The sequence below is a fragment of the Panthera pardus genome, unplaced genomic scaffold (genome assembly GCF_024362965.1).
Source record: "Panthera pardus isolate Hobbes unplaced genomic scaffold, ASM2436296v1 HiC_scaffold_2, whole genome shotgun sequence".
Taxonomy (NCBI): domain Eukaryota; kingdom Metazoa; phylum Chordata; class Mammalia; order Carnivora; family Felidae; genus Panthera; species Panthera pardus.
In genome coordinates, this window is record NW_026526765.1 from 35,020,508 (window position 1) to 35,044,133 (window position 23,626).

Consider the following 23,626-nt stretch of genomic DNA (forward strand, 5'->3'; position numbering starts at 1 on the left):
CCATCTTCTTATCCGGTATTGTACAGGGCCGCCCTTTCAGTCATACGTTTGCCACTTAAGGCATTTGCAGACCTACACAAGGAATGGATGTGTTAAAGAATCTTTTATGATTTTCCTAAAAAGAAATTGTTTCTCTTTTATTCAGTCCACATGTGAGAAGTCTAACGTATTAGTAATGCCTTCTATCACCACAAATGTTTAGGACGTGAGTGGCAATCTTAATGAAGTAGAGAAAGATAGCTTTCCTGTCTTAGTTCTCCTTTGGGAAGGGATGATTAATTTGACATACCTCCCTTATTACCCACGGACCAGCCTATATTAACCAGACAGCTTGGAAAATCAGTCCAGGGTGAGGTGGATGCAAAGTTGGGGAGCATCGTGACTATAGGGTAGTTTGACAGAAGCAGGATGTGAGGGGAGAGGACTAAGAGGGATGGAAAAAATGATAATAAAAGGGATGAGACAAATGAAATTTCGGTTTCTGACCTAATTAAAATGTGATTTTGATCCATGAGGACATAACAAAAATTGTTGTTTTAGGTTGATTTCTGTTAGACTGCATGGGAAAAATAATTACTTAAGATTTATGGGAGATATTTAATTAAACATATATGAATAGTTTCTCAGTTATAATTTGTGTTTTATTGAAGTAATTTTGTGAACAGAATATCAGACTTTATGTGAGAGAGAGTTCCGTCGTTTTACTGAGAACGTTTTACTGAGAGAGTTCAGTTTTTTACTGTGATCTGTTGAATTTTCACCATGAGCTTCATATGCAAATCTCATGTTTGAGTTAAATGGAAGCAAAGTGTTCTTGCTAACACAGTGACAGTGGATTATGCTATTTTTCCTTTCTAGTTTCTGAGTGGGTTTTTTTTTTTTTTTTAACTGAAAGGGAGCCATAGAAATTGTTGATTTTGTCTCATGTGTATTATCATCTTTTCCTGGGAGAAATGCAGATTTTTTTGATGAAGTTAGGAATATGTCTATCTGTAGATGCTGGCTTTCTTCTTCTTCTTCTTCTTTTTTTTTTTTTTAGGAGACAAATGTCTGTTTGCATGAGATGGCTGCAGCATTACCTCGTATTTTAATGAAATAAATCTGTATTTACAGTTAGCAGTAATTTTGTCCTTTCATCACTCTGTGGAGCTCCCACGGTGTTCATTGAGCACAGCTGCTGGGCCTCTGGTGTCAGTAGATCTTTGTGCCTCAGGACCCCAGCATGCCTAGCATCCAGATGTGGTGACATATTCGCACACATACCCCATGGAAATGTGCCAGTGAGGACATACGATTGTCATCAATTAGTTATGCCCAAGTGGTGCCAAGAAAAATTGCATCTGTCATACAGTCTGTCTGGCTTCATGGCCCATGATTGATTTAGAGACACTCCTGTTTTCCTTTCCTTTGGCTACAGTCATAACATACTCACCGGGAGCTGAGATTGCATAATGCAGCACATGACATTTCATGACAAGAGCTCCTTTCCGAACGGCATGAATGTTCACTGACTTAGACTTTCTCTAGTGGCCAGTACATTGTTGCTTCCCAGTTGGCCAGAACGCCTCTATAGCTTCCCTAACCTCTGCTTGATCTCTAAAAGCATTTTATTACCAAAATCTTACACTACAAAAATGCATTTTTTTTTCTCTTTATTTCCCAATCTTTGGATCAATACGATGGGCTTTTCATTATAAAGCAGAGATAGTGTTCCCAGTGAGTAATTCTTAGAAAGAGGTGTAATTTTTTTCTGTTTGCAATTAATCACTGCTGGATTTTCTTTTCAGAAAGCCATGTTGCTTGGCTCACCACAGAAGTCTTTTGAATTTGTGAAACCACCTTTCAGTTTCTCTGATTTACTGACTGATACTATGTATTGCTTTCCTATTAATGTTCAACTACATCTTTCTGTTAATAATTTGTTGGTAGAAATTTATACTAGGGATTGGGATTCAAGGGTGCATAAGCCCAATTCCCACTCTCAAATGTTTATAGTTATGAGAAAACAAATCTGTACACAAATGAATCCATGAATGAATTCCATTTAATGTGATAGTATGCTAGGAAAAGTAGAGTGGAAGGAAGATCAGAATGCAGAGGAGAGGAGTAGGTAATTAACCAGGGGACCTTTGAAACCTCTTGTGCTACTCAGAACATGAATTTTTTGCAGGTTTTTAAAAACATTTACTCTTTTTCATTCTCTGTCTAAACACATCCAGCTGCCATTGGTATTTGCGGTTTAATAGTGCTTTACAGTCTCGTGTGGCATGGCTATCGGTTTAAATATATGTGTTTTTTTGCTAAGGAATCCGTTCTTTGAAGATAGTTGAAGATGAAATATTTTGTCAGTCTAACTGGATTTTCTTGTTTTTCATGGATTACATATAATTCACGTAAACAGAGTTCAGCCTTCTTGGATTTGTTATGTATTGGGATGCAGGAAGAGATAGGACATTCAGATTTATAAGGTAATAAAGGCACATGCTTCTGAAGAGAATAGATATTAATTAGGCCTGATAAAATATTCCGAAATTTGAGTAACGAAAGAAGACATTTTATTTAGCATTTCAGCGACAACTTGCAATACATTCTTTTTAGACATGACTATTCATGTTCATGACCATTCACTGAACAGATAGTTATATAGTGTTTGGTGCCAGGCACCGTTCTAGGTCCTGAGAATAGGTCCTTGAGTACACGGATGAAAATTCTGCGTATTCACAGTGAAATGTACATTCACGGGGAGGTTATATCATAGGCTTGAAGATTCTGACTTGGAGACACTTACAGCCCCATTGTGTCTTCAGTTCAGATGCAGCTGAAATGATGACAAACAGCTGTAGCACAGAAAATTGTATCAGAATTTCAGAGTTACAGCTGGTACCACTGGGTGATGAATTAGCCAGGGCTTCAAGTTTTCTGAAAGAATGTGGTGTTATTTCTTTGCACTTTGCTCCGAGCCTGGCTTTTTGAAAAACATAGTGGCCAGGAAGGTGGGTGTGATGGGAGTTATTTGTGTAATTAGTCATATGAACGAAACTTTTGGTAGAAGGGAGGAAAACCAAAGAAAGTATGTACATTCACTCACGTCTATGTTCAGCCTATTGAATAGAATTGCCAGTAATTTCTCAGATCAGAGGTGTCAGTTGTGCTCCTAAAAAGCGACCCTGTTCCTCGGGGGTTGACTGTTGGCCAGACCACCTTTGGCCTTCTATTTGTATTGTTCACCAGCATATTGGTGTGGTGGAAAGAAAGCCTGTGATTTGGGTATTTTGTAAAGGCTCTGCCATACCCTTGTAGGACTCATTTCTTGGACATGTTTGTCACGGGCATTCTGGTGGTCTGAGGGAGAAACTTTTACTTCTCATGAAACTGGTGCCTCTGACCATCAGGATGGTTTTTGGCTTCTTGTTCTAGTATTAGTCATAATAAACTCTTTGAGCCAATGTTCTTCAATGAGGTTCATGTAAACATGGCGGAGTATAAATAACTAAAAGCCCTTTTCTCATTTCATGTTCCAGTTCTTCACTGTCTTGCTGACAATTTCCATTTTATGGTGCTCACTGGCTGTTGCCTTCCAACAGCCGTTCTGCAACATCATTACAGTTATTCAGACAGGAAGATAAAATTATGTATAATTCTTACCAAGTCTCTGTAATATGCTGGAATATAATATTTTAGAACATTAGTGAAAAATAGAATTTTGGTTTTTTCCTCTGATATCACTCTTCATAGTCTTGTTGGTTATTTTGAAATAGAAAGCGTGTCAGTAGTCATACTGTTTCTATTCTGGGCTTGGTTGCTGGATTTGGTTTAGTGATGGAAAAGCCAGATTTGGGCACAATCTATAAAAACATCCTCGGAGTGGAAAGGGTAGTGTGACGCAGTTCTGCAGAAGACTGCATTGATGTTTGCATTGTCGTCTGACCTGATCCTCTTTTTAAAAAAAATTTTTTTTTTAATGTTAATTTTTTTGAGAGAGAGAGAGAGACTGAGTACAAGCGGGGAAGGAGAAGAATGAGAGGGAGACACAGAATCCAAAGCAGGCTCCAGGCTCTGAGCTGTCAGCATAGAACCTGATGCGGGGCCGGAACCCCTCAACCACGAGATCATGATCTGAACCGAAGTCAGGCGCTTAACCAACTGAGCCATCCAGGCGCCCCTGACCTGATCCTCTTTAGACGACTTCTCATTCTCTGGCTGTACCTCAGCATCACCGGGCACTTGCACAAATGGAAAACGTGACCATAGCCTTCTGTCAAACATTTTCTCATTCACAGTCATAGGACAGGTTCTGTTATTCTGTCTTGGAAAAATTGTGCCCCTGAGACATTTTTGTAAGCTCTTTAACATTCATAATTTTTTTTCCTCCAGAAGGGAAGGCCATAGATGAACACCAGATTTCAGACCCGAGTAGCAGTTCAGCCCTTATTTGCCTTCAAAAAAAGAATGAAAGGTACATAATGTTCTCTAGTTCTGGCTATTGGAAAGTTCTAGGAAATTAAATGAACATTTTTTTTTCATTCAGAATTGTACAAGTGAGTTTGTCTGAAGCACTGCTTCGAAGGGCTTTCACAATTTTCGAGAGGCGGGTGTCTATCCTTTGGCCTAAGAAGCCTTGCCAGAAAGTTGATTCCACAGCTTTTCCCATCAGTCCGTTTTTGAGGGTGGCAAGGAAGATTTTGTCCCACTTCATTACTCTGTTTCTATTCAGATGGATAAGCTAACCTTGCCCAGCTGGTCCTAGCCTTTTCACCAGTAAGGACGGTGTGTGTTACGTTTACCCCACTTCATGTTTTAGAAGGTTTTATTCTCCACTGGATTTACTGCAGTTACTTTTTAAAACAAACAAACAAACAAAAAATGCCACTTTTCCTTGTGCTTCTCATCAGTGACTTGTAGCTGTCAGTCAGAAGTTCTGATCAGAATGTGATAAACCAAAGAAACCTGCCCTTTCAGGTTTTTTCACAGGTGAAATGCACATATTTTTCACAGGTGAAATGCACAATTATGCACATTATGTGCACATTATGCACATTATGTGCACAATTTCATCCACATTATGAAAGTAATTGAATGTAGTAACAGATCCTTCTGTTACCTTCATGGACCCTCCCCAGGATGGAGCACTGCCATGTGCAAACATAGAATACAAAAGTCCTTAAGGTGTATGTTGCCACCAGGGACTGTGTGTTGCACCTGCAGTGCAGCTCCCAGCCTGCTCTGTGACACAGTACAGTGCACACGTATTCGATGTAATTCTAGATAAAGGAGGCCTGCCTGAGGAAGTAGTTGGATTAGAGAATCTGTAAGGTTTATTTTAACTCTTTTTTTTTAATTTCTTTTTTAAGTTGTTATTTGAATTCCAGGTAACACAGTATTGTATTAGTTTCAGGTCTACAATTCCATACAACACCCAGTGCTTATCACAAGCATGCTCCTTAAGTCCCATCACCTATTTAACCCATCCCCCCACCCACCTCCCCTCTGGTAACCATCAATTTCCTATAGTTAAGAGACCATTTTGGTTAGTATCCAAAATATATAAAGAAATCATAAAGCTCACCACCCAAAAAATGAAATGATCCGGTTAAGGAATGGGCAGAAGACATGAATAGACATTTTTCCAAAGATATACGGATGGCCAACAGATGCATGAAAGCATGCTCAACATCACTCATCATCAGGGAAATACAAATCAAAATTATGATGAGATACCACCTTGCACCTGTCAGCTTGGCTAAAATCAACAATACAAACAACAGGTGTTGGTGATGATGTGGAGAAGGGGAGATCCCCCTTGTACTGTTGGTGGGAATGAACACTAGCAGCCACTCTGGAAAACAGGGGAGTCTCCTCAAAAAGTCAAAAGTAGAACTACCCTATGGTCCAGCAATTGCACCACTAGGCATTTACCCAAAGAACACAAAAATACTAACTCAGAGGTTTATATGCACCCCAGTGCTCATTGTAGCATTATCTACAATAGCCAACTTACGGAAACAGTCCAAATGGCCATCGACTGATGAATAGGTAAAGAAGATGTGGTATGTTTACACAACGGAATACTACTCAGCTATCAAAAAGAATGAAATCTTGCCATTTGCAACAACATGGATGGAGCTAGAGAGTATCATGCTAAGTGAAATAAGTCAGAGAGACCATATGAAACATATCTTTAAATTTTTTTAAGTTTTTTTTTTTTTTTTAATCATCCATTTTGAGAGAGAGAGCAAGCGTGGGGAAGGGGCCCAAGCAGGCTCCATGCTGTCAGCACAGAGCCCAACATGCAGCTTGATCTCAACTGTGAGATCATGACCTGAGCCAAAATCAAGAGTCGGAAGCTTAACTGTCTGAGCCACTCAGGCACCCTGAAACATATCTTTTAAAGGTTCTTTAGTGAGAGGTTAATGGTAGATTTTCTTTCATTTCGTATACCTTAAAATTCCATGATGACAGTTCTTTTCTCTCCAGTCTTTGAAGATTTTATCCCACTGCCTTAAGGCTTCCCTTGCTCAGAGATTATTACAGGTTCAGTTCCAGACCGCTGCAGAAATCTCTCAGCGCCTTGATCCCACATTTCTCAGCCTCCAGAACTCAGCCACCCGGTTTAAAGTATTTTGTTATAGCAGCCTAAACAGACCAAGACATTCTTGTTCAGGGAGTTGAATGGCATTCTCCCTGAGAAATATCATCATCATTAGCACCCTTGAAAAAATTCTTTTACTGGAGATCTTTGGATGATAAATGACAAATATTTGAGAAATCCCAAGGTAGGGGAATAAGGAAAAAAAATGGTGAACTGACTCCCAAAAATTGGTTCTGAGTGTGGAAATTGTGACTCCGTCTCACCTGCAACCCCAAGAGGGAGAAGTGGCCTCAGGACAGAGGGGTGAGGCCCACAGCTTGTCCCACAGCCCGGCCCCAGTGCTGACTAGCAGGCGACAGCCATCCACAGCCTGCTCCCCAGCCATCTATTTTAAGTCGAAAGGTTTTATTGATTTATAAATATTTATGGTTAAAAAAGAAGAAACAGGCTTTCAACAAATGAAACTTTAAAAAAATTTCCCCATGTTATGTCTTTTTTCTCATTTGTGAACTTCCTAGGAGCTTAGAATAACATATTTAGGAAAATTGTGGGATGATGGTATTGGGAAGGCAGAATTCCCAAATGCAGTCTATGTAATTTAAAAATATAAAACACAGTAAAAGAACTACAAAGCTGTAATCATCAAGACAGTATAGTATTGGCGCAAAAACAGACACATAGACAAATGGAATAGAATAGAGAACCTAGAATTGGACCGACAAATGTATGGCCAACTAATCTTTGACAACGCAGGAAAGAGTATCCAATGGAAAAAAAGACAGTCTCTTTAGCAAATGGTGCTGGGAGAACTGGACAGCAACATGTAAAAGACTGAAACTAGGACACTTTCTTACACCACACAAAACACTCAAAATGGATGAAAAACCTAAATGTGAGACAGGAAGCCATCAAAACCCTAGAGGAGAAACAGGCAACAACTTCTTTGGCCCCAGTCACAGCAATTTCTTACTCGACACATCTCCAAAGGCAAGGGAATTAAAAGCAAAAATGAACTGTTGGGACCTCATCAAGATAAAAAGTTTCTGCACTGCAAAGGAAACAATCAACAAAACTAAAAGGCAGCCAACGGAATGGGAAAAGTATTTGCAAATGACATATCAGGTAAAGGGTTAGTATCCAAAATCTATAAAGAACGTACCAAACTCAAACCCGGAAAACAAATAATCCAGTGAAGAATTGGGCAGAAGACACGAATAGACACTTTTCCAGAGAAGACGTCCGGATGGCAAACAGACACATGAAAAGATGTTCAGCATCACTCATCATCAGGGAAATACAAATCAAAACCACACTCAGATATCGCCTCACACCAGTCAGAGTGGCCGAAATGAACAAATCAGGAAACTACAGATGCTGGCGAGGATGTGGAGAAATGGGAACCCCCCTGCACTGTTGGTGGGAATGCAGACTGGTACAGCTGCTCTGGAAGCCAGTGTGGAGGTTCCTCAAAAAATTAAAAATAGAACTGTCCTACAACCCAGTAATAGCACTACTAGGAATTTATCCAAAAGATACAGGAGTGCTGATGCATAAGGGCACATGTACCCCAGTGCACTTCCAACAATAGCCAAATTATGGAAAGAGCCTAAATGTCCATCAACTGATGAATGGTTAAAGATGTGGTTTATATATGCAATGGAATACTACTTGCAAATGAGGAAGAGTGAAATCATGCTATTTGCAGCAATGTGGATGGAGCTGGGAGGTATTATGCTAAGTGAAATAAGTCAGTGAAAGACAGATATCATATGTTTTCACTCATGTGTAACTTGAGAAACTTAACAGAAGGTCATGGGGGAAGGAAAGGGGAAAAAATAGAGAGGGAGGGAGGCAAACCAGAAGAGACTCTTAAATACATAGAACAAATTGAGAGTTGATGGGGTGTGGGGGAGAGGCTAAAATGGGTACTAGGCATCGAGGAGGGCACTTGTTGGGATGAGCACTGGGTGTTGTATGTAAGTGATGAACCACGGGAATCTACCGCCAAAACCAAGAGCACACTGTACATACTGTATGTTAGCCAATTTGACAATAAATTATATTAAATAATAAAACACAAAGAAAGGAAATTAGCCATTTGAACATCTTGAGTATGAAAACATTTTGCACAGTGACTGGCAAAATGTATAACCAAATTGTTGCAAGTTGTAAAAAGATTTTTTTTTAAATCTGAAGAGATTTTGCAATATTTATAATAAATAGTAAGAGGTTGTAAAATGGGGAAAACACTCAATACTGTAGGATGAGGCCCAGTTGTCTCTGTAGTTTCTTTGTCTTATTGTTGAATTGGGATACTTGACTCTTCTTCATGTTTTATTGCTGAACTAAATCTGGATATTTTCATAATGCAAGAAGGAAAATGTAGTTAATTTGAACGGTTGTGGTAAGATCCATGTGGTGAATGTTTTATACTCTTTACTAGTCCCACATGTCCAAGAACCAACTGCTGTAACGCACCCTGGTCAGGACATATTGTCTCCATGACCCACAATCATGGGAGTAAACATTGTTGTGTCCCCTTTGGAACATGTGGTGTCTAAAATCTAACGTGAAGTTGCGAAAAGTGTAAGAATAGGCTTTATATCATCATGTACAATAAAAAAGGTTTAAGAAATAGGGTGTCTTTTGAATTGCATCTTTACCCAGTTCTATCCAGGTCACGCAATATTTACAAATAGCCTTTGTATACCCTCTTACTTGTTTTTATTCTTTCTTGGTTAGTTTAAAAGGCTCTGAAGATCAGGTTGATTTATTTGAGTAGATCATTTCGCTGGTTTTGAACTGTGCCTGGGTCTGTCTTTAATCAGGGACTGAGGCCTTAGTTTTTATTCTATAATGTTTCGCAAAAGGCTGTCATTTTCATATTTGAGAGAGGAAAACAGCAAGAAATGTTCAAATTTTTCTTGCTTCAAGATAATCGAAGAGATTATCCTGACTTAATAACATTTGTTGTATCTGTCAGTTGAGGAAACCATGCTTTTTTGCCTAATAGTATCGGTGGAAGGATTATGTATAGCCTTTTAAAATTTGACTTTATCAAATAAGTATGTATTTAAACATTAGTTATGACCAAGTTCCCAGTGAGTGCAGTATTCACAATTACTAGCCTTCGTCTATTTTGACTACATAATTTCTCTAGTCTTTTGATGTAGTTGTGAATACAAAGAACTTCTGGCTTTTATTGGACTATACTGATATTTACTAGAATTTCAAGGTAAAAATTAGAAAACCAACCAAAACATGTTGACATCAAACTAACATTTGTTTTAATGAAAAAAAATGTGTATTTTTATATAAGTGATCATTAAAATGTGTATTTGTGTGAAAAATACAGAGAGCATTTATATTACAGAAATGTATTGGAATAGAATTTTATAATTGCAGCTTAATTTATTAAAGGCTTATTGTGCTTGGCATTGGTCTAAAATACTTTGTATAAAAAACTCTTTATGTGAACTATCTCACTTAAATCTCACAATACTCCTCTGAAGAGGTTTTATTATCAATCCCATTGCACACAGAGGAGGCGTGAGGCATACAGACCAAACTGCCCAAATGCTGTGAATCCAGGCAGTGGCACTCTACAGCTTTTAACTGCTGTTTCTTGCCACTTCCCTAAATTCTTTCTCTAAAAAGAGACATAAAAATGTATGAGTCCGTGTACCTTACTGGGCACACTGTGTTTCTTAAAACCCTTTCCTTCCCTCCCTCTCTTGGAATCCCTATAAGGAGTGCCAGCTGCTGTGGGAACTGACAGATAAGACACGGTTCCTGTGCTCATGTTGTGCCCAGTTTGGAGAGCACAGTCGTGTCAACCAGTTACTATGATGCAGTGCATCGTAAGGAGGAGATGCATAAAGAAAAAGTTCTGGGAACATGGAATATCTTTTTTGTTTTTTTTTTTTTTAATGTTTATTTAGTTAGAGAGAGAGGGAGCAGAGGAGGGGGAGAGAGAGAGTCAGAGAGAGAATCTCAAGCAGACTTCACACTGCCAGTGCAGAGCCCAACACGGGGCTTGAACCCACGAACCACAAGATTATGACCCAAACTGAAATCAAGAGTCAAATGCTTAACCAACTGAGCCACTGAGGCACCTTGGCAGATCTTTGTGATCTCATTGTAGTATTTATTTTCCTTCTGTAGAATCTTGTAGACAGGCACAGCTAATTCTGCTTTAAGCATGTGTACAATAAAGATAATATTCATGGCTCAGAGGAAAGAACTAAAAGGCTAGTAGGCTTTGTATTTTGAAATTCTGGATATTCTTCGTATGATGATGGAACATTAATGAGCATTGTCCATCAGTTCCTGGAAATTGCTGGTTATGGCCAAACCATTGTCTGGTATAATTAACTTTAATACTGACTTTGGAGATTAGTCAGTTATATGGGCCAGAATTGTTATAAACTCACATTATCACACTTATCAGTGTGCACATATATATTTCTAAAAATTTAGCGTGTTCTGTTATTTCTCTCAAAACACTGGCATTTTCTTGTTAGAGCCTTGCATGTGTTTTTCTCCAACCTTAGAGTCTTAAGGTTTGGTATAATAAATTATTGTGCTAACACATATAAAATGATCTATCGTTTGGGATATTTAGCATAACATATTGATTAGCTTTGTGATTGTTTACCCTTCACAACTAGCTCAACAGAAATAATGTCTTTATGCAGTCTGTAGCTAATTAAAAATTACAATAACAACAAATACATTTAGAGGTCTTTGATTTCTAATCTGGCCCAAGACATGTCAGTTAAAGCATAAAGATGATAGCTAGATGGATTAATTTAAAGATAAGCAAGGGCAGTATTAAAAACAAATTAATTACTATTGTTTTATTAAAAACAATAAAATTACTAGAATAAAGGAAGGATACAGAATTGAAATCCAAAAGTAATTTACATACTGTATATATTGACTTTTCAGCTAAAATAGAAACCCTAGTTACTGGAATTTTAGGACTAGAAAGGAAGTTTGTGGTAGGCTGAATAAAGGCCCTAAAGATGTCCACTTGTTTTTTTTTTTTATTGTTTTAAGTTTTTAAAAAAATGTTTATTTATTTTTGAGAGAGAGACAGAGAGAGAGAAAATATGAGTCGGGGAGGGGCAGGGAGAGAGGGGTACAGAGGATCTGAAGCAGGCTCCATGATGACAGCAGAGAGCCAGTTGTGGGACTTGAACTCACGAACTGTGAGATCATGACCTGAGCTGAAGTCAGACGCTCAACGAACTGAGCCTCCCAGGTACCCCCAAAGATGTCCACTTTAATCCCCCAAACCTGTGAACATGTTACTTCACATGGCAAAAGGGACTTTGTAGATTTAAGGCAAGGATTTTAAGATGGGGAGACTATCTTGGATTATTCACGTGGGCCCATGTGATCCACTAGGGTTGTCATAATAGAGAGAAGAGGGTCAGAGTCAGGGAAGGAGATGTTATAATGGAAGCAGAAGTCAGAGGGATGCAGTGATAAGCCAGGGAATGGGAACAGCCTCCAGAAGCTGGAAAAGGCTATATTCATTCTTTCTTTCTTTCTCTTTCTTTCTTTCTTTCTCTTTCTTTCTTTCTTTCTTTCTTTCTTTCTTTCTTTCTTTCTTTCTTTCTTTTCTTTCTTTCTTTCTTTCTTTCTTTCTTTCTTTCTTTCTTTCTTTCTTTCTTTCTTTCTTTCTCTTCCTTCCTTTCCTCCCCTCCCCTCCCCTAGGGGGCTCCACACCCAACATGCAGCTCAAACTCATGACCCTGAGATCAAGATTACATGCTCTACTAACTGAGCCAACCAGCCACCCCTAAAATACTATATTGTTACTAAAGTACTAAAATGATATTTATGTTCATATTTGAGTCTTAGTAAGTCTCAATAATAAGTCCGATTTATTGAGCATATACTTTGGTTCCTGGAGATTTTTTTTTTTCAAATGTTTTATGTTATTGCCACTATAAAAAAACACTAAAATCTTAAAGAAGTTACCTTAACCAGAGAGTCCACTTACCCCTACAGAAGTGTTTTCTCTGAGGCAATTTGAAAACAGCTGCAGTGCTGAAGACAGCTTGCATTACCACATGAAGAGTGGGAGCCTAAATTGTCAGTATTTTGCCTTATTTCTTTTGTTTTCAGGAGTGATTGAAAACTTTGGTTTGATATAGACTGTGACATTAAGATAGCAATGTCTAGTTTAAAAAGAAAGCAATTGGGGCACCTGGGTGACTTAGTTCAGTGTCTGACTCTTGAATTAGGCTCAGGTAGTGACTTCACGGGGTCATGTGGGACTCCGTGCTCCCCATTGGGCTCTGTGCTGACAGTGTGGAGCCTGTGTGGGAGTCTCTCTCCCTCTCTCTCTGCCCCTCCCCTGCCCATGCACTCCCTCCCTCTCCCTCTCCCTCTCCCTCTCCCTCTCCCTCTCCCTCTCCCTCTCCCTCTCCCTCTCCCTCTCCCTCTCCCTCTCCCTCTCCCTCTCTCTCTCTCAATAAATAGAGAAACATTTTTTGAACCTAAAAAGAAAGCAATCTTGTTTTTAGAGAACATTTAAAATTTTTTCTCAGGTGTCGAACTGTTACAGTCCCCAAAACGACAGGAGAATTTGTGGTGGAAGAACTTAAAACCCTATGAGGTGGTGAGCATGGTCTGGAGTGAACTAATGACTGGAGTGAAACAATGACTGCCCTTAATTTTATTTTCGCTAGAACAAAACTACAGCTAGCCCACTGAGGGGAAAGGTGATGAAGTAGTTGAAATACATGAGACATATTTTTCTTCTGAGACATATTTTTCTTCTGTGTCTGTTCATGCCGATATTTAATTTTTTTTTTTTTTTTTCTATTTTATGGCTTGTAGCACTGTTGAAACTTTCTGGGCTCTCAATTATTCTCAAAGAACAGTGCGAATTGGATTTTTGGAACTCCTTTTTTTACCCATCCAAGCGGAGAATAATAAGTATTTCTCAAACCGTTTCTACACAGTTTTATATAGCCCTTGGCAGGATACGGGCTGATAGTAACAGCCGGTTACTACTCTGGGAAAACTGAGACAGCGAGAGTCCTTAAGTAACCTGCCTAGCAGCAACATAACTAGTAAAACCTGAGCTGTCAACTAAACAAAATACCTCTCAAATATATATCTCCCTTATAATGTATAGAGCTAAAAGTTCAGACTCTTGAGGCAGAAAGACCTGAGTTTGAATCCCAGCTGTAACTATTTACTAAAAAAGTTATACAAACTGCATAGCACATCAGGAAGAGCCAGCATTGGCCGTTGTGCCAGAATATATACCAGCAGCCCCCCTTACTACATTCTTGCTTCTTTCTGTTAGGTGTATGGGGAAAGCTCTGAAGCTCTGCTTATTTAACCAAGGACTGGGTTTGAATCACTTGCTCTTATGTTCTAATTCTTTTTGTTTTATTTTAATTCTTTTATTTTAGAGAGAGAGAAAGAGTGAGTACATGAGTTGGGGGGTGAGTGGGGGTGGGGGGAGAGAGAGAGAGAATCTTCAGCAGGTTCCACACTCAGCGTACAGCCCGATGCGGTGCTCGATCTCACGACCCTGGTGTCCTGATCTGAGCCAAAATCAAGAGTTGGGCACTCAACTGACTGAGCCATTCAGGCGCCCCAGTGTTCTAATTCTGGATGGAGAATTTTAAAGATGATTAGGGATAGAATGGAATAATATGTGAGAAATCATTTGTAAATGGTGTTACAATATAATAGCATGAAGTATTAAGTTATTTTAAATGAAGTTAATTTTTCCCACCATAAAAAGTGTACATTCTCCTCCTTTCAGCGACTGTGAAGCTGGGAAGATCCTGGCTGGGCCAGGGTCACTGATGTCACCGTCCTCCTAGCCCTTCGGGGTTTCCCCAAAGCCCCTTAATCACATGGTTTGATTGTCCCACAAAAGTGTACATTCTCATAGAAAATCGGGAAAATATATTTAAAAAAGAGGAGAAATAAAATGATTATCTGTTGTATAACTGCATAGGGGTAACTGTTTTGTTTCCTTTTAGCCTGGGGTTTCTGTTTTTTTAATAAACATAAATTATTATTTAGGGGCATTCGGTGATCTCCAAACGAAGATTAAAAGTAAATTTGATAAAAGAGAGTACCTGTCACTTGATGTCCCCCCCCAACTACAAGATCCCCCAGTAATTCAGACTCTTCATTATCACTTTAATTTTTTTTTTAAATGTTTATTTACTTTTGAAGGAGAGAATGACAGAGTGTGAGTTGGGGGGTGGGGAGCAGAGAGAGAGGGAGACACAGAATCCGAAGCAGGGTCCAGGCTCTGAGCTGTCAGCACAGAGCCTGACGCGGGGCTCGAACCCACAAACCGCGAGATCATGACCTGAGCCGAAGTCGGACGCTCAACCGACTGAGCCACCCGGGCGCCCCTTCATTATCACTTTTAAAGATGTGGGAAAATCCCTTATCATCTATTTGGGCAATTAAATGGCCATTTTAAAGCTCTTTTCAGGTCTGTGTTTTTGGGAGGGGTCAATTCCTGTGCTGCTTTAATCTGTTCCCAGCAGGACCTCTATTAACAGTGGGGACACCTGACTTGACAGCAGTTTCTGTGTCTTAAATGACATGATTTTTGTGTGAGCCAGCAGTGTATTGTGGCGGCCCTAAAAGCTAAGGCCGACTTAGGCATCATTGTCAATGAAAGGTCTAAGGATGGGATTTTCTTGCTGTGCCTTATGCATCTAGATTGCATCCAGCATACTGTATTCACTTTGGGGGACTGAGATTTGAGCTGGATATTGCATTGTGGAAATGGGACTCAGAGAGCAGCGGATCTGTCAGCATTGAGTAATTGAAAGAATTGAGGATGTTTTGCTTAGTGAGCATCGTAGGATAGCTCAGAGGAATCCACATATGAAAGAGGGAATAAACTCATTATGGCTCCAGAGCAAAACTACAGACCTTGGAAAGCAATGAGATAGGGGTTCCCTTCGGTTGAATATGAATGTGTGTGTGTGTGTGTGTGTGTGTGTGTGTGTGTGTGTGTGTGTTATATAATTTTTGAGATTGTCTAGTAATGGAATAGACCTTAGGAAGGAGTAAGTTTCTGGTTACTGAAAGTGTTTAAACTGAAGTCGGATAGATCCCTGCCAAGAACTACTATCAAATGCATTTCTTCGCTGGATTCATTCACTCATTCACTCACTCACTCACTCACTCACTCACTCACTCACTCACTTTATATTGAGCCCTTCCTGTGTGTCAAGCACTGTGCCCAGTGCTGAGGAGACAGAGATCAATACTGTGGGCAAGGGGCTGGATTAAATGACTCCAAAGATCCCATTATGGTTGTGGTTGAAAGAAATTGCTGGATGCTTCAGTTTCTTTTGCCTTAATAAAAGTGTGGAGCTCTGATTTGTGTATCACTCTGTCTTTGAAACACTCCAGCATGTTGCTATCACATTTCTTCTGGGATGCAGAGTAATGCTTCATATCGTTTTCTGAAAGATTGTAGGCTGTTAACTCCTGTCCATGACACTGTTTTATTTCTCCAGCTTTGAACATAGAGGTTAAAGTTGAATGTGAAGTCAGCTTTTGATGGAATAATGTTGATTTTTCATGGCAAGTGTTTAATTCCAGGCTGACTTACATAAGTTTTTAAAGATTCAAGATTTATCAGAAAGTATCATGAGAGAACATAATGCTTATTAAATGTAAGGTGATCTTATTTATTAATGTTGTTGGAAATTCTTTGTACTTAAAACATATGGAAGAGTCAGGTTCTAAGGTTACACTTATTTTTTGAGAGGAGTTATCATTTGTGTATACTGAGATATTAAACCTCCAACTTCAATATTTGTAGATTGATCATATATCTGGACTAGTTCTAGTCCCGCCTGTAGAGATCAGATAGTACCAGGAAAAGTAGAGGTGCCAAGAACAAAGTGTGCAGATTTGGAGGTGATGTTGGGGTCTCTGTACATTTTGGCCCATCAAGTAAGGCCAGCTGTTCATTTGTTTCATGTCTAGGTTTGGAATTCACCCAGTTGCAGGCCGGATGCCTGGTCAGCTTAATGTGCTGCTGGCTGAGGCTGGGGTGCCATATGATATTGTGCTGGAAATGGACGAGATCAACCATGATTTCCCAGGTAAGTGGTAGAGGCGATGCTGAAGTCTAAATATTCTTAGTCTGAATAAAGCAACGCCCGTCTTAGGATGTAAATTGTGGGATTTCTGAACACCCACTAGTCCAATGAAGAGTAACCTACCCCTAGTAGGTGTGCAGTTGAAATGAAAGCAGTGAAAGACGGTACTGAATAAGGCACAACAGATTTGTGAGTAGCATGGGTACTTTTGTGCCTTTGAGGGGTGGTGAAAATCTTGAGAGATAGTGGAGCTCATTGCAGAGGGACTCGGAAGAGATCTGGCTTTGGGATCTAGGTCACAATTCTCGCTTGTTTGCACTAGATCCCAGCCTCAGGTTTCTCATTTATAAAATTGCTTCTGTTGCTAATTTAATGTATAATGCTAGCCAGTGTCTGAGATTTTCCTGGCTTCTAATTGTACTGATTCATAATCAATAAAGTAGTTTTCTATTTTCTTTTAAAGTACTAGGATTTCAGTAGATAAGGTGCTGTACTTTATGGCTGTCATTGGGTAGATGTTGAATGTTAATGACATTTGGCCCAAGATCATGTTTGTTAAAGTTAAACCAGTTCCCCCTGGCAAGTGTCCACTGTAAACTTAAAAAATACTGTTTATTAGAGAAAAATAATGAAGTTATATGTGTATCTACATTCACATGGCATTTTTGGCAAAGTTCTAAGGTAATTTATATTATAGTCCTTAAAGAGGGAGTTTGGACCATTTTAATTTTATGCCCCCTTTGAGATTTCACTGTTGCAAAATTTTGTGTGAAACCTGCCAGTTCCAGGAATTATGGGCACAGCTTTAATACAGTACAGACTCTTAGACCATTTTCTTTGAGACATCAAATAGCATCATATGTGGTCATTTTAAAAGTTGAAAATGGAATGCCAGTCTTCTAAAAAATAATATAACCAACAAGATCATTTTGAGATAATAAAAAAAACCGCAAAGTTAGATCAGGTAGATGCATCTGGGGGGAGGGAAAGCACAATAATGTAAGCTCCAGTCAGCATGCTCAGGTTCACATGCAGGACCTACTGCTTTTAGCTGTGTGGCATTGGCTAAGTTACCGACCCTCTCTGATAAAGCTCTTTGTACAGTGCCTGGCACAAGTGTGCATCCTATAAATGTTGGCTTTTGTTACTATTGTTACAAAGTGCAGATCACTATAATTTGCCTGAAAAAAAATGAAAGTAGCCTATTTGAGACTTATATTTTCTCTTTTTTTTTCCTTTATTACGTAGACACCGATCTGGTCCTTGTAATTGGAGCTAATGACACTGTTAATTCAGCAGCTCAGGAAGACCCCAACTCTATTATTGCAGGCATGCCAGTCCTCGAGGTCTGGAAATCAAAGCAGGTAAAGTTTCAGACTTGTGTTTCATTCTCATAGTCAAATGTCTCTTCAGACATGCGCACAGAGCCATCCTGGTTCACTCGGGGAGGAGCGCTGATGCCTTTTAAAAGCCACGGGAGCTTGAGTGGGTGTAGGGCCTAGCTCTCTATATCCAGCTTCTGTCTGTTCGGTGGCCAATAGAGAACCCGAGTGAATGCCCTGGTCACCATTAGAACCAAACGATATTATGTGGATGGATTAACAAAATCTGTAGCCACAGCTGAAAAAAGATCTGTGAGCTTTTGGAATGAGTCTGGCTGACTTCCAGATAGAGTCCAGTGAAGCAGATGGCTTCCCTCTGGGACAGTGAGTCATATCATTGCCTTCATATACGAAGATGAGCATGTTTTTTCATTTAATTTTTTTAAAGGGAATTTGTTGTTGTTATGGGGTGTCTGGAAGAAAGGTGATTTAGAAATCCAAACTATAACGTGGCATAAGGAAGCAAGGCCTGCTCGCACACATCACCTCTGTGGAGGCTCACCGCTGGGTCATAGAGACTCAAAGGCTTATACCTTTCCCCTGCCTCATTCGAGGGACATGTCTTTACTACCCTTAGGTCAGATCTGCATTTTAACAGTCATAATTATGTAATTATGTAAGTACATTTCCCTTTAATTTTGTTTCTCTTCATTGAAAATATGGGAGTGTGATACGCACTTACTCATGTGTAGATAAAAAATTACTGCATTTGTCATCAAACTGGAGAATTTGAAGAAGACTATACTAAGGCTGAGTGAAGTGTGAATAAATTTAGACTGCTTTCATTTTTGGATAAACTACCTAGACAACCACAGAAAGGCTTTTATTTTCCTGAGACCTGACTTGCTATTTAACAGGATAGCACCATCCATAATCCATGTAGGTGTCAATGACTATACTACATCAATATTAGAGACAGGTTTGCTTCTTCCATTTTGCTTTGTAGGACTGTAATATTAGTTATTACCTCTGTCATGTGATGGGCTAGATTGCTCTTTGGGCTTTTGTCTTGGCACCTTCTTTTTCTTTTTAATGTTTATTTATTTATTTTGAGAAAGAGAGAGTGCGAGTGAGCCAGGGTGGGTCAGAGAGAGAGAGAACACCAAGCAGGCTCTGTACTGTCAGCACGGAGCCCAACCTGGTGCTTGAACCCACCACTGTGAGATCATGATCTGAGCGGAAATCAAGATTCAGACACTTTACTGACTGAGCCACCCAGGCGCGCCTGGAACCTTCTGATGTACTTTAAAGTGGTGGAATAGGAATCATGCCATTTTCCCATTAGAAGCTTATGCACTAAGTTTGCTCTCTTTAACACATTAGAGAAAGATGCTTATTTTTCTGAGTAGAAAATGTTACAGGGTCTTTATAGAGAAAAGCTCTGAGAAGAAAATCACTTGTAATCTTATGTTTCATAGATAAACTATTTATTGTTAACAAGATTTTTCTCTCTTGGATGTGAGTATGGGCACATTTAAAAAATTAAAGTTAATACAATGTGTGCCTGCATTAAAAAAACAACTCCTTGTGCATTTTAGAAAACTGTGTACTCAGGAGTTAGTAGTGGTGATGCTTCATTTAAAGCTAGGGCAGGGCAGTGTGGGCATACCTATCACATCCCAGCCCAGTCTGTTAAATACACTCATTTTGTCCCTTAATCTTTGCTCCTTAGGTCATCGTTATGAAGAGGTCACTGGGTGTTGGCTATGCTGCAGTGGACAATCCAATCTTCTACAAACCCAACACGGCCATGCTTCTAGGCGATGCCAAGAAGACATGTGATGCGCTGCAGGCAAAAGTGAGAGAATCCTACCAGAAGTAAATTTTCAAGACCAAGCTGTTGTCCGACAAAGCCACCTCTTCTGTTGTGGGAACAGGCAAATAAAGTATCACTCTATACAGCTGATAGACATCTGTAGCAAAGCTCTTGGAAGAGAAGGAAGACTGAAGAATGCAAAGCAAACAGGGATATTTTTCAAGATCCCTTGATTTTTTTTTAAAAGATTGAAAATTCTGAATGTATTTCTGTGCATATTTTTTGTGTTATGAATTCCAAAAGTATTTTATAAAAGGAGAAAGAACAGCCTCATTTTAGATGTAATCCATTTGGATTTTTTTATTCTTCCTCAATGGTCAACGATATTTTAAGAGATTAAGTTTTTAGGATCTTAGGACTTACATACATGGATCTGAACACTCTGACCTTGTAAACATTACAGGTACCTTCGTTTATGTTTTTTCAACAAAGATTACTAATTTGAGACTTGTGTCAACTCCTGAGCTATCCTCTTACCATTTAACCATGATCTGAATTAACCATATCAAATTGGCTTCAACTTTTCAAACTGTACTACCAATTCTAGATTTCAGGGATGTATTCTCTCACTTCTATTTTAATACCTTAAGGGACTAGGTAATCTTTCAGAGATGCTGGAAAACAATGACATCATTTGCTTTGTATGTTTCATCAGGACACCAGTGAAACGTATAATTTGAAATCAGTATTGTATTCTTAAGAATCCCATTTCCAATCAGAGGTGTTTTTAATTTCAATCAATTTATAAAGTGTATTACTGTATTAAGTGCACTTGAATGGAATTCAGCTATTTGACTAATAAATTGAGTTCATCATGTTTGCGTAGAGATGTAGCAATGGTCTCTGGTGACAAAAGGCTCAAGTGAATAGTTTTGCTGGTTACTACCATCCGGGGAAGACTTGCCACTGGGAAATAGATGAAATTACTCGCTCTCTTAATTGTTGGCAAGAATTTTTTTTTCCAAATCAGAATGTGTTTTGAGGTCTTATGTAATTGATGACATTTGAGAAAAATGGTGGCCCTTTTTTTTATTAGCTACCTCTTTGTTTATCTAAACATCAGTAAAGACCATGTCTTTTTGCAGTAAAAGTGTAGATTTTCTTTGTGACTTTGCTACTGTGCCAAAAGCTATGTATAGGTGAATGAATGAGTGAATACTTGGAATATCTGTCTCTCTCTGTAACTAATTTGGTACTAAGTTTCTTGAAATAATTATAAGCACATATAAACTATCTCTAAAGCAGAAAAAGAATTAACTGTTGTGAAATTTTTTACTGTAATGCTCATGTTTACTCAGTTTATAACTCACGATATCTATTGGTTTGGTAATCAACTTCTGTTTTGCTGTGCTTGAGATTAAGATCTGTTTGTGTGTGTTTGTGTGGGTGTGTACATGTGTTTTAAAGCAGGAAAGGCTCCTTTTTAATTTTTAAGTAATAAATGCAATTTGCTAATGGATCTCAGGTCATTAGTAACCTCAAGTCTGAATTACATCATGAAAGTTCTACTAGGAAAACAATAAATCGTATCTTTATGCCCTTTTCCTTTTCCCAAAGTACTTGTGGGTATATCTGGAAAGCAGCAACTTGGATTTTTTTTTTTTTTAATGAGATAATTCCTGGATTCAGCTTAAACTAAAAATAATGATACTTGGATTTATTTATTTTTGTTATTGTAGTAAATCTTTTTCTATATTTTCAGAATTTAGGACCTCATTCTTTGCTGCTGACTAATCCTTTGTCATCTAGTTGTATTACTTGAGTTAAAAACTATGCTTCAGTTGGTTTTATTTTACTTTATTGCTTAGGATATTTAAATGATTTTTTGGATACAAAATTTCTTAAATTAATACTCCCAAAGGTTGGTGACCTTGGATTATTTATGGTGAAGTCTAAAATCAACAGAAATAATTTTCATCCATCCTATTTTATTGTTCTTTTTTTTCTAAGGCATACAACTGGAAGATATGACTTATTTTTTATTCTTGTATTGTTACACTATGTATAGATATTCAACTGGAAATAAGTTTTTTAAAAGTCCATTGTACCCCACAGTGTGTTACCAAAAAAAAAGAATTACGCGTAGGCAGTGAAGTGCTAATGTTGATGTGTCTTTTAGGCCTTTTTGACCGTCCGTTATTTTCTCGTTTGTCTTAAATTGGAAGTTTGTGTTTAAATTACTCATCTAAGTAAAGAATATATATAAGTAAATGGATAAATTTTAATACATTATATGTATGTTTCTGTCTAACTCTGGACAGTTTTTCAGCATATAAATCTTTTTATCATTCTCTCTGTATTTTTTTCCTAGGGATTGGAATAGGACGGAGAGAGAGGACTAATCTTTTTCTGCAGTGGGCGTTCAGGCCTTGATGGAGTCAGGGAATAACAGTTAGGTATTTTGTAATGAATCTGGATAGTGGGCCTTGGCCTTTCTGATTCTATCCAAGTCATGGCCCTAACTTTTAGATTTTGCTGTTTTCTCATCCAACACAAATATGGGATATATTATCTGTCAGTCAGGTTTAGGGTTTAGTTCAATTTATCCTATCCCAAAGCCTTATTATGTATAATTAATAACTCATAACCCATGTGTTCATCTGACTTAGAGGCAAATTTTCAAGTCCCTTAAGGCATACGTCTTGTGAATTAAAGCATTTTAGTACTGGAAAGTTGGACAGCTCATTTGTATAGCTAGGGGAGAATAGTTCAAATATCTAATTTATAGCTCCTGCCAGTTTTTGAGAGTCTTTGCCAATAAATATTGGGTCAGAATGGTAAGAGGAGAAAAACAAACAACCAAAATTCTACACGTCAGTGGCAGCAACTTGCATGTTCCAGCTGCTCTTTAGATTCCCAAAGGAAAGATAAATTAGTGTAATTAACAAGGAGGAAAAAAAACACTTTTAAGTGAGACTTTTCTTTTTTTTTTTTTTTAATTTGAGAGAGAGGACAGGAGTAGGGAGAGGGGCAGAGGGAGAGAACTTGAGAATCTTAAGCAGGCTCCATGCTCAGCACGGAGTCCAAAGTGGGGCTCCATCTCATGACTCTGGGACCATGACCTAAGCTGAAATTAAGAGTTGGACACTCAACCGACTGAACCACCCACACGCCCCTAAAGTGAAACTTTTAAAGTGTTAGTTAAGTAAAGCAGTAGAAATGGTAACATTTGAATTTTGAAGCACTCAAGATTGCTGTTCTTTTTTTTAAAATGTTTATTTTGAGAGAGACCGAGAGAGGGAGGGAGGGAGGGAGGGAGAGGGAAGGATGTGAGCAGGGGACAGGCAGAGAGAGAGAGAGAGAGAGAGAGAGAGAGAGAGAACCCTAAGTAGGCTCCCTGCTGTCAGCGCAGAGCCTGATGTGAGGCTCCATCCCACAAATCGCGAGATCATGACCTGCCAAAATCAAGAGCCAGACGCTTAACCATCTGAGCCACCCAACACCCCAAGATTGCTGTTTTTAAGCTTATCTCTTAGAAGTTACATATTGGGCTAAGGAATTGAACTGTTCACTATTTAAGTGGTTATATAGACATTTAGCATGGTATATACTGTAATTCTGGAGGGAAATCTTTTGGATAAAGTGGGTATAATGAGATAATGAGACAGTAATTAGATAATGAGAGACAGTAATTGAGATAATTAGACAGTAATTAGAATGAGACAGTAGATAGTCTTGTGCAAAAGGAAGGAGATAATGAGACAGCAATTAGAATGTT

General features: G+C 38.7%; 1 protein-coding gene across 5 annotated transcripts in view; it reads left to right on the plus strand.

Moving 5' to 3' along the window:
* NNT (nicotinamide nucleotide transhydrogenase) overlaps nucleotides 1-21,367 on the plus strand; it is a 95,289-nt gene extending 73,922 nt beyond the window's left edge. For 4 of the 5 annotated variants that reach the window (XM_019464306.2, XM_019464308.2, XM_019464307.2 and 1 more), the window contains exons 20-22: nucleotides 16,595-16,713; nucleotides 17,959-18,074; nucleotides 19,765-21,367. In XM_019464306.2, the coding sequence (XP_019319851.1) occupies nucleotides 16,595-16,713; nucleotides 17,959-18,074; nucleotides 19,765-19,914 (385 nt within the window). In that variant the 3' untranslated portion in view covers nucleotides 19,915-21,367. Of the gene's footprint in view, nucleotides 1-4,374; nucleotides 4,531-16,594; nucleotides 16,714-17,958; nucleotides 18,075-19,764 lie in introns of those variants that run through there. The other variant, XM_019464310.2, reaches the window with a different exon arrangement.
* Nucleotides 21,368-23,626: the final 2,259 nt, after the last annotated feature.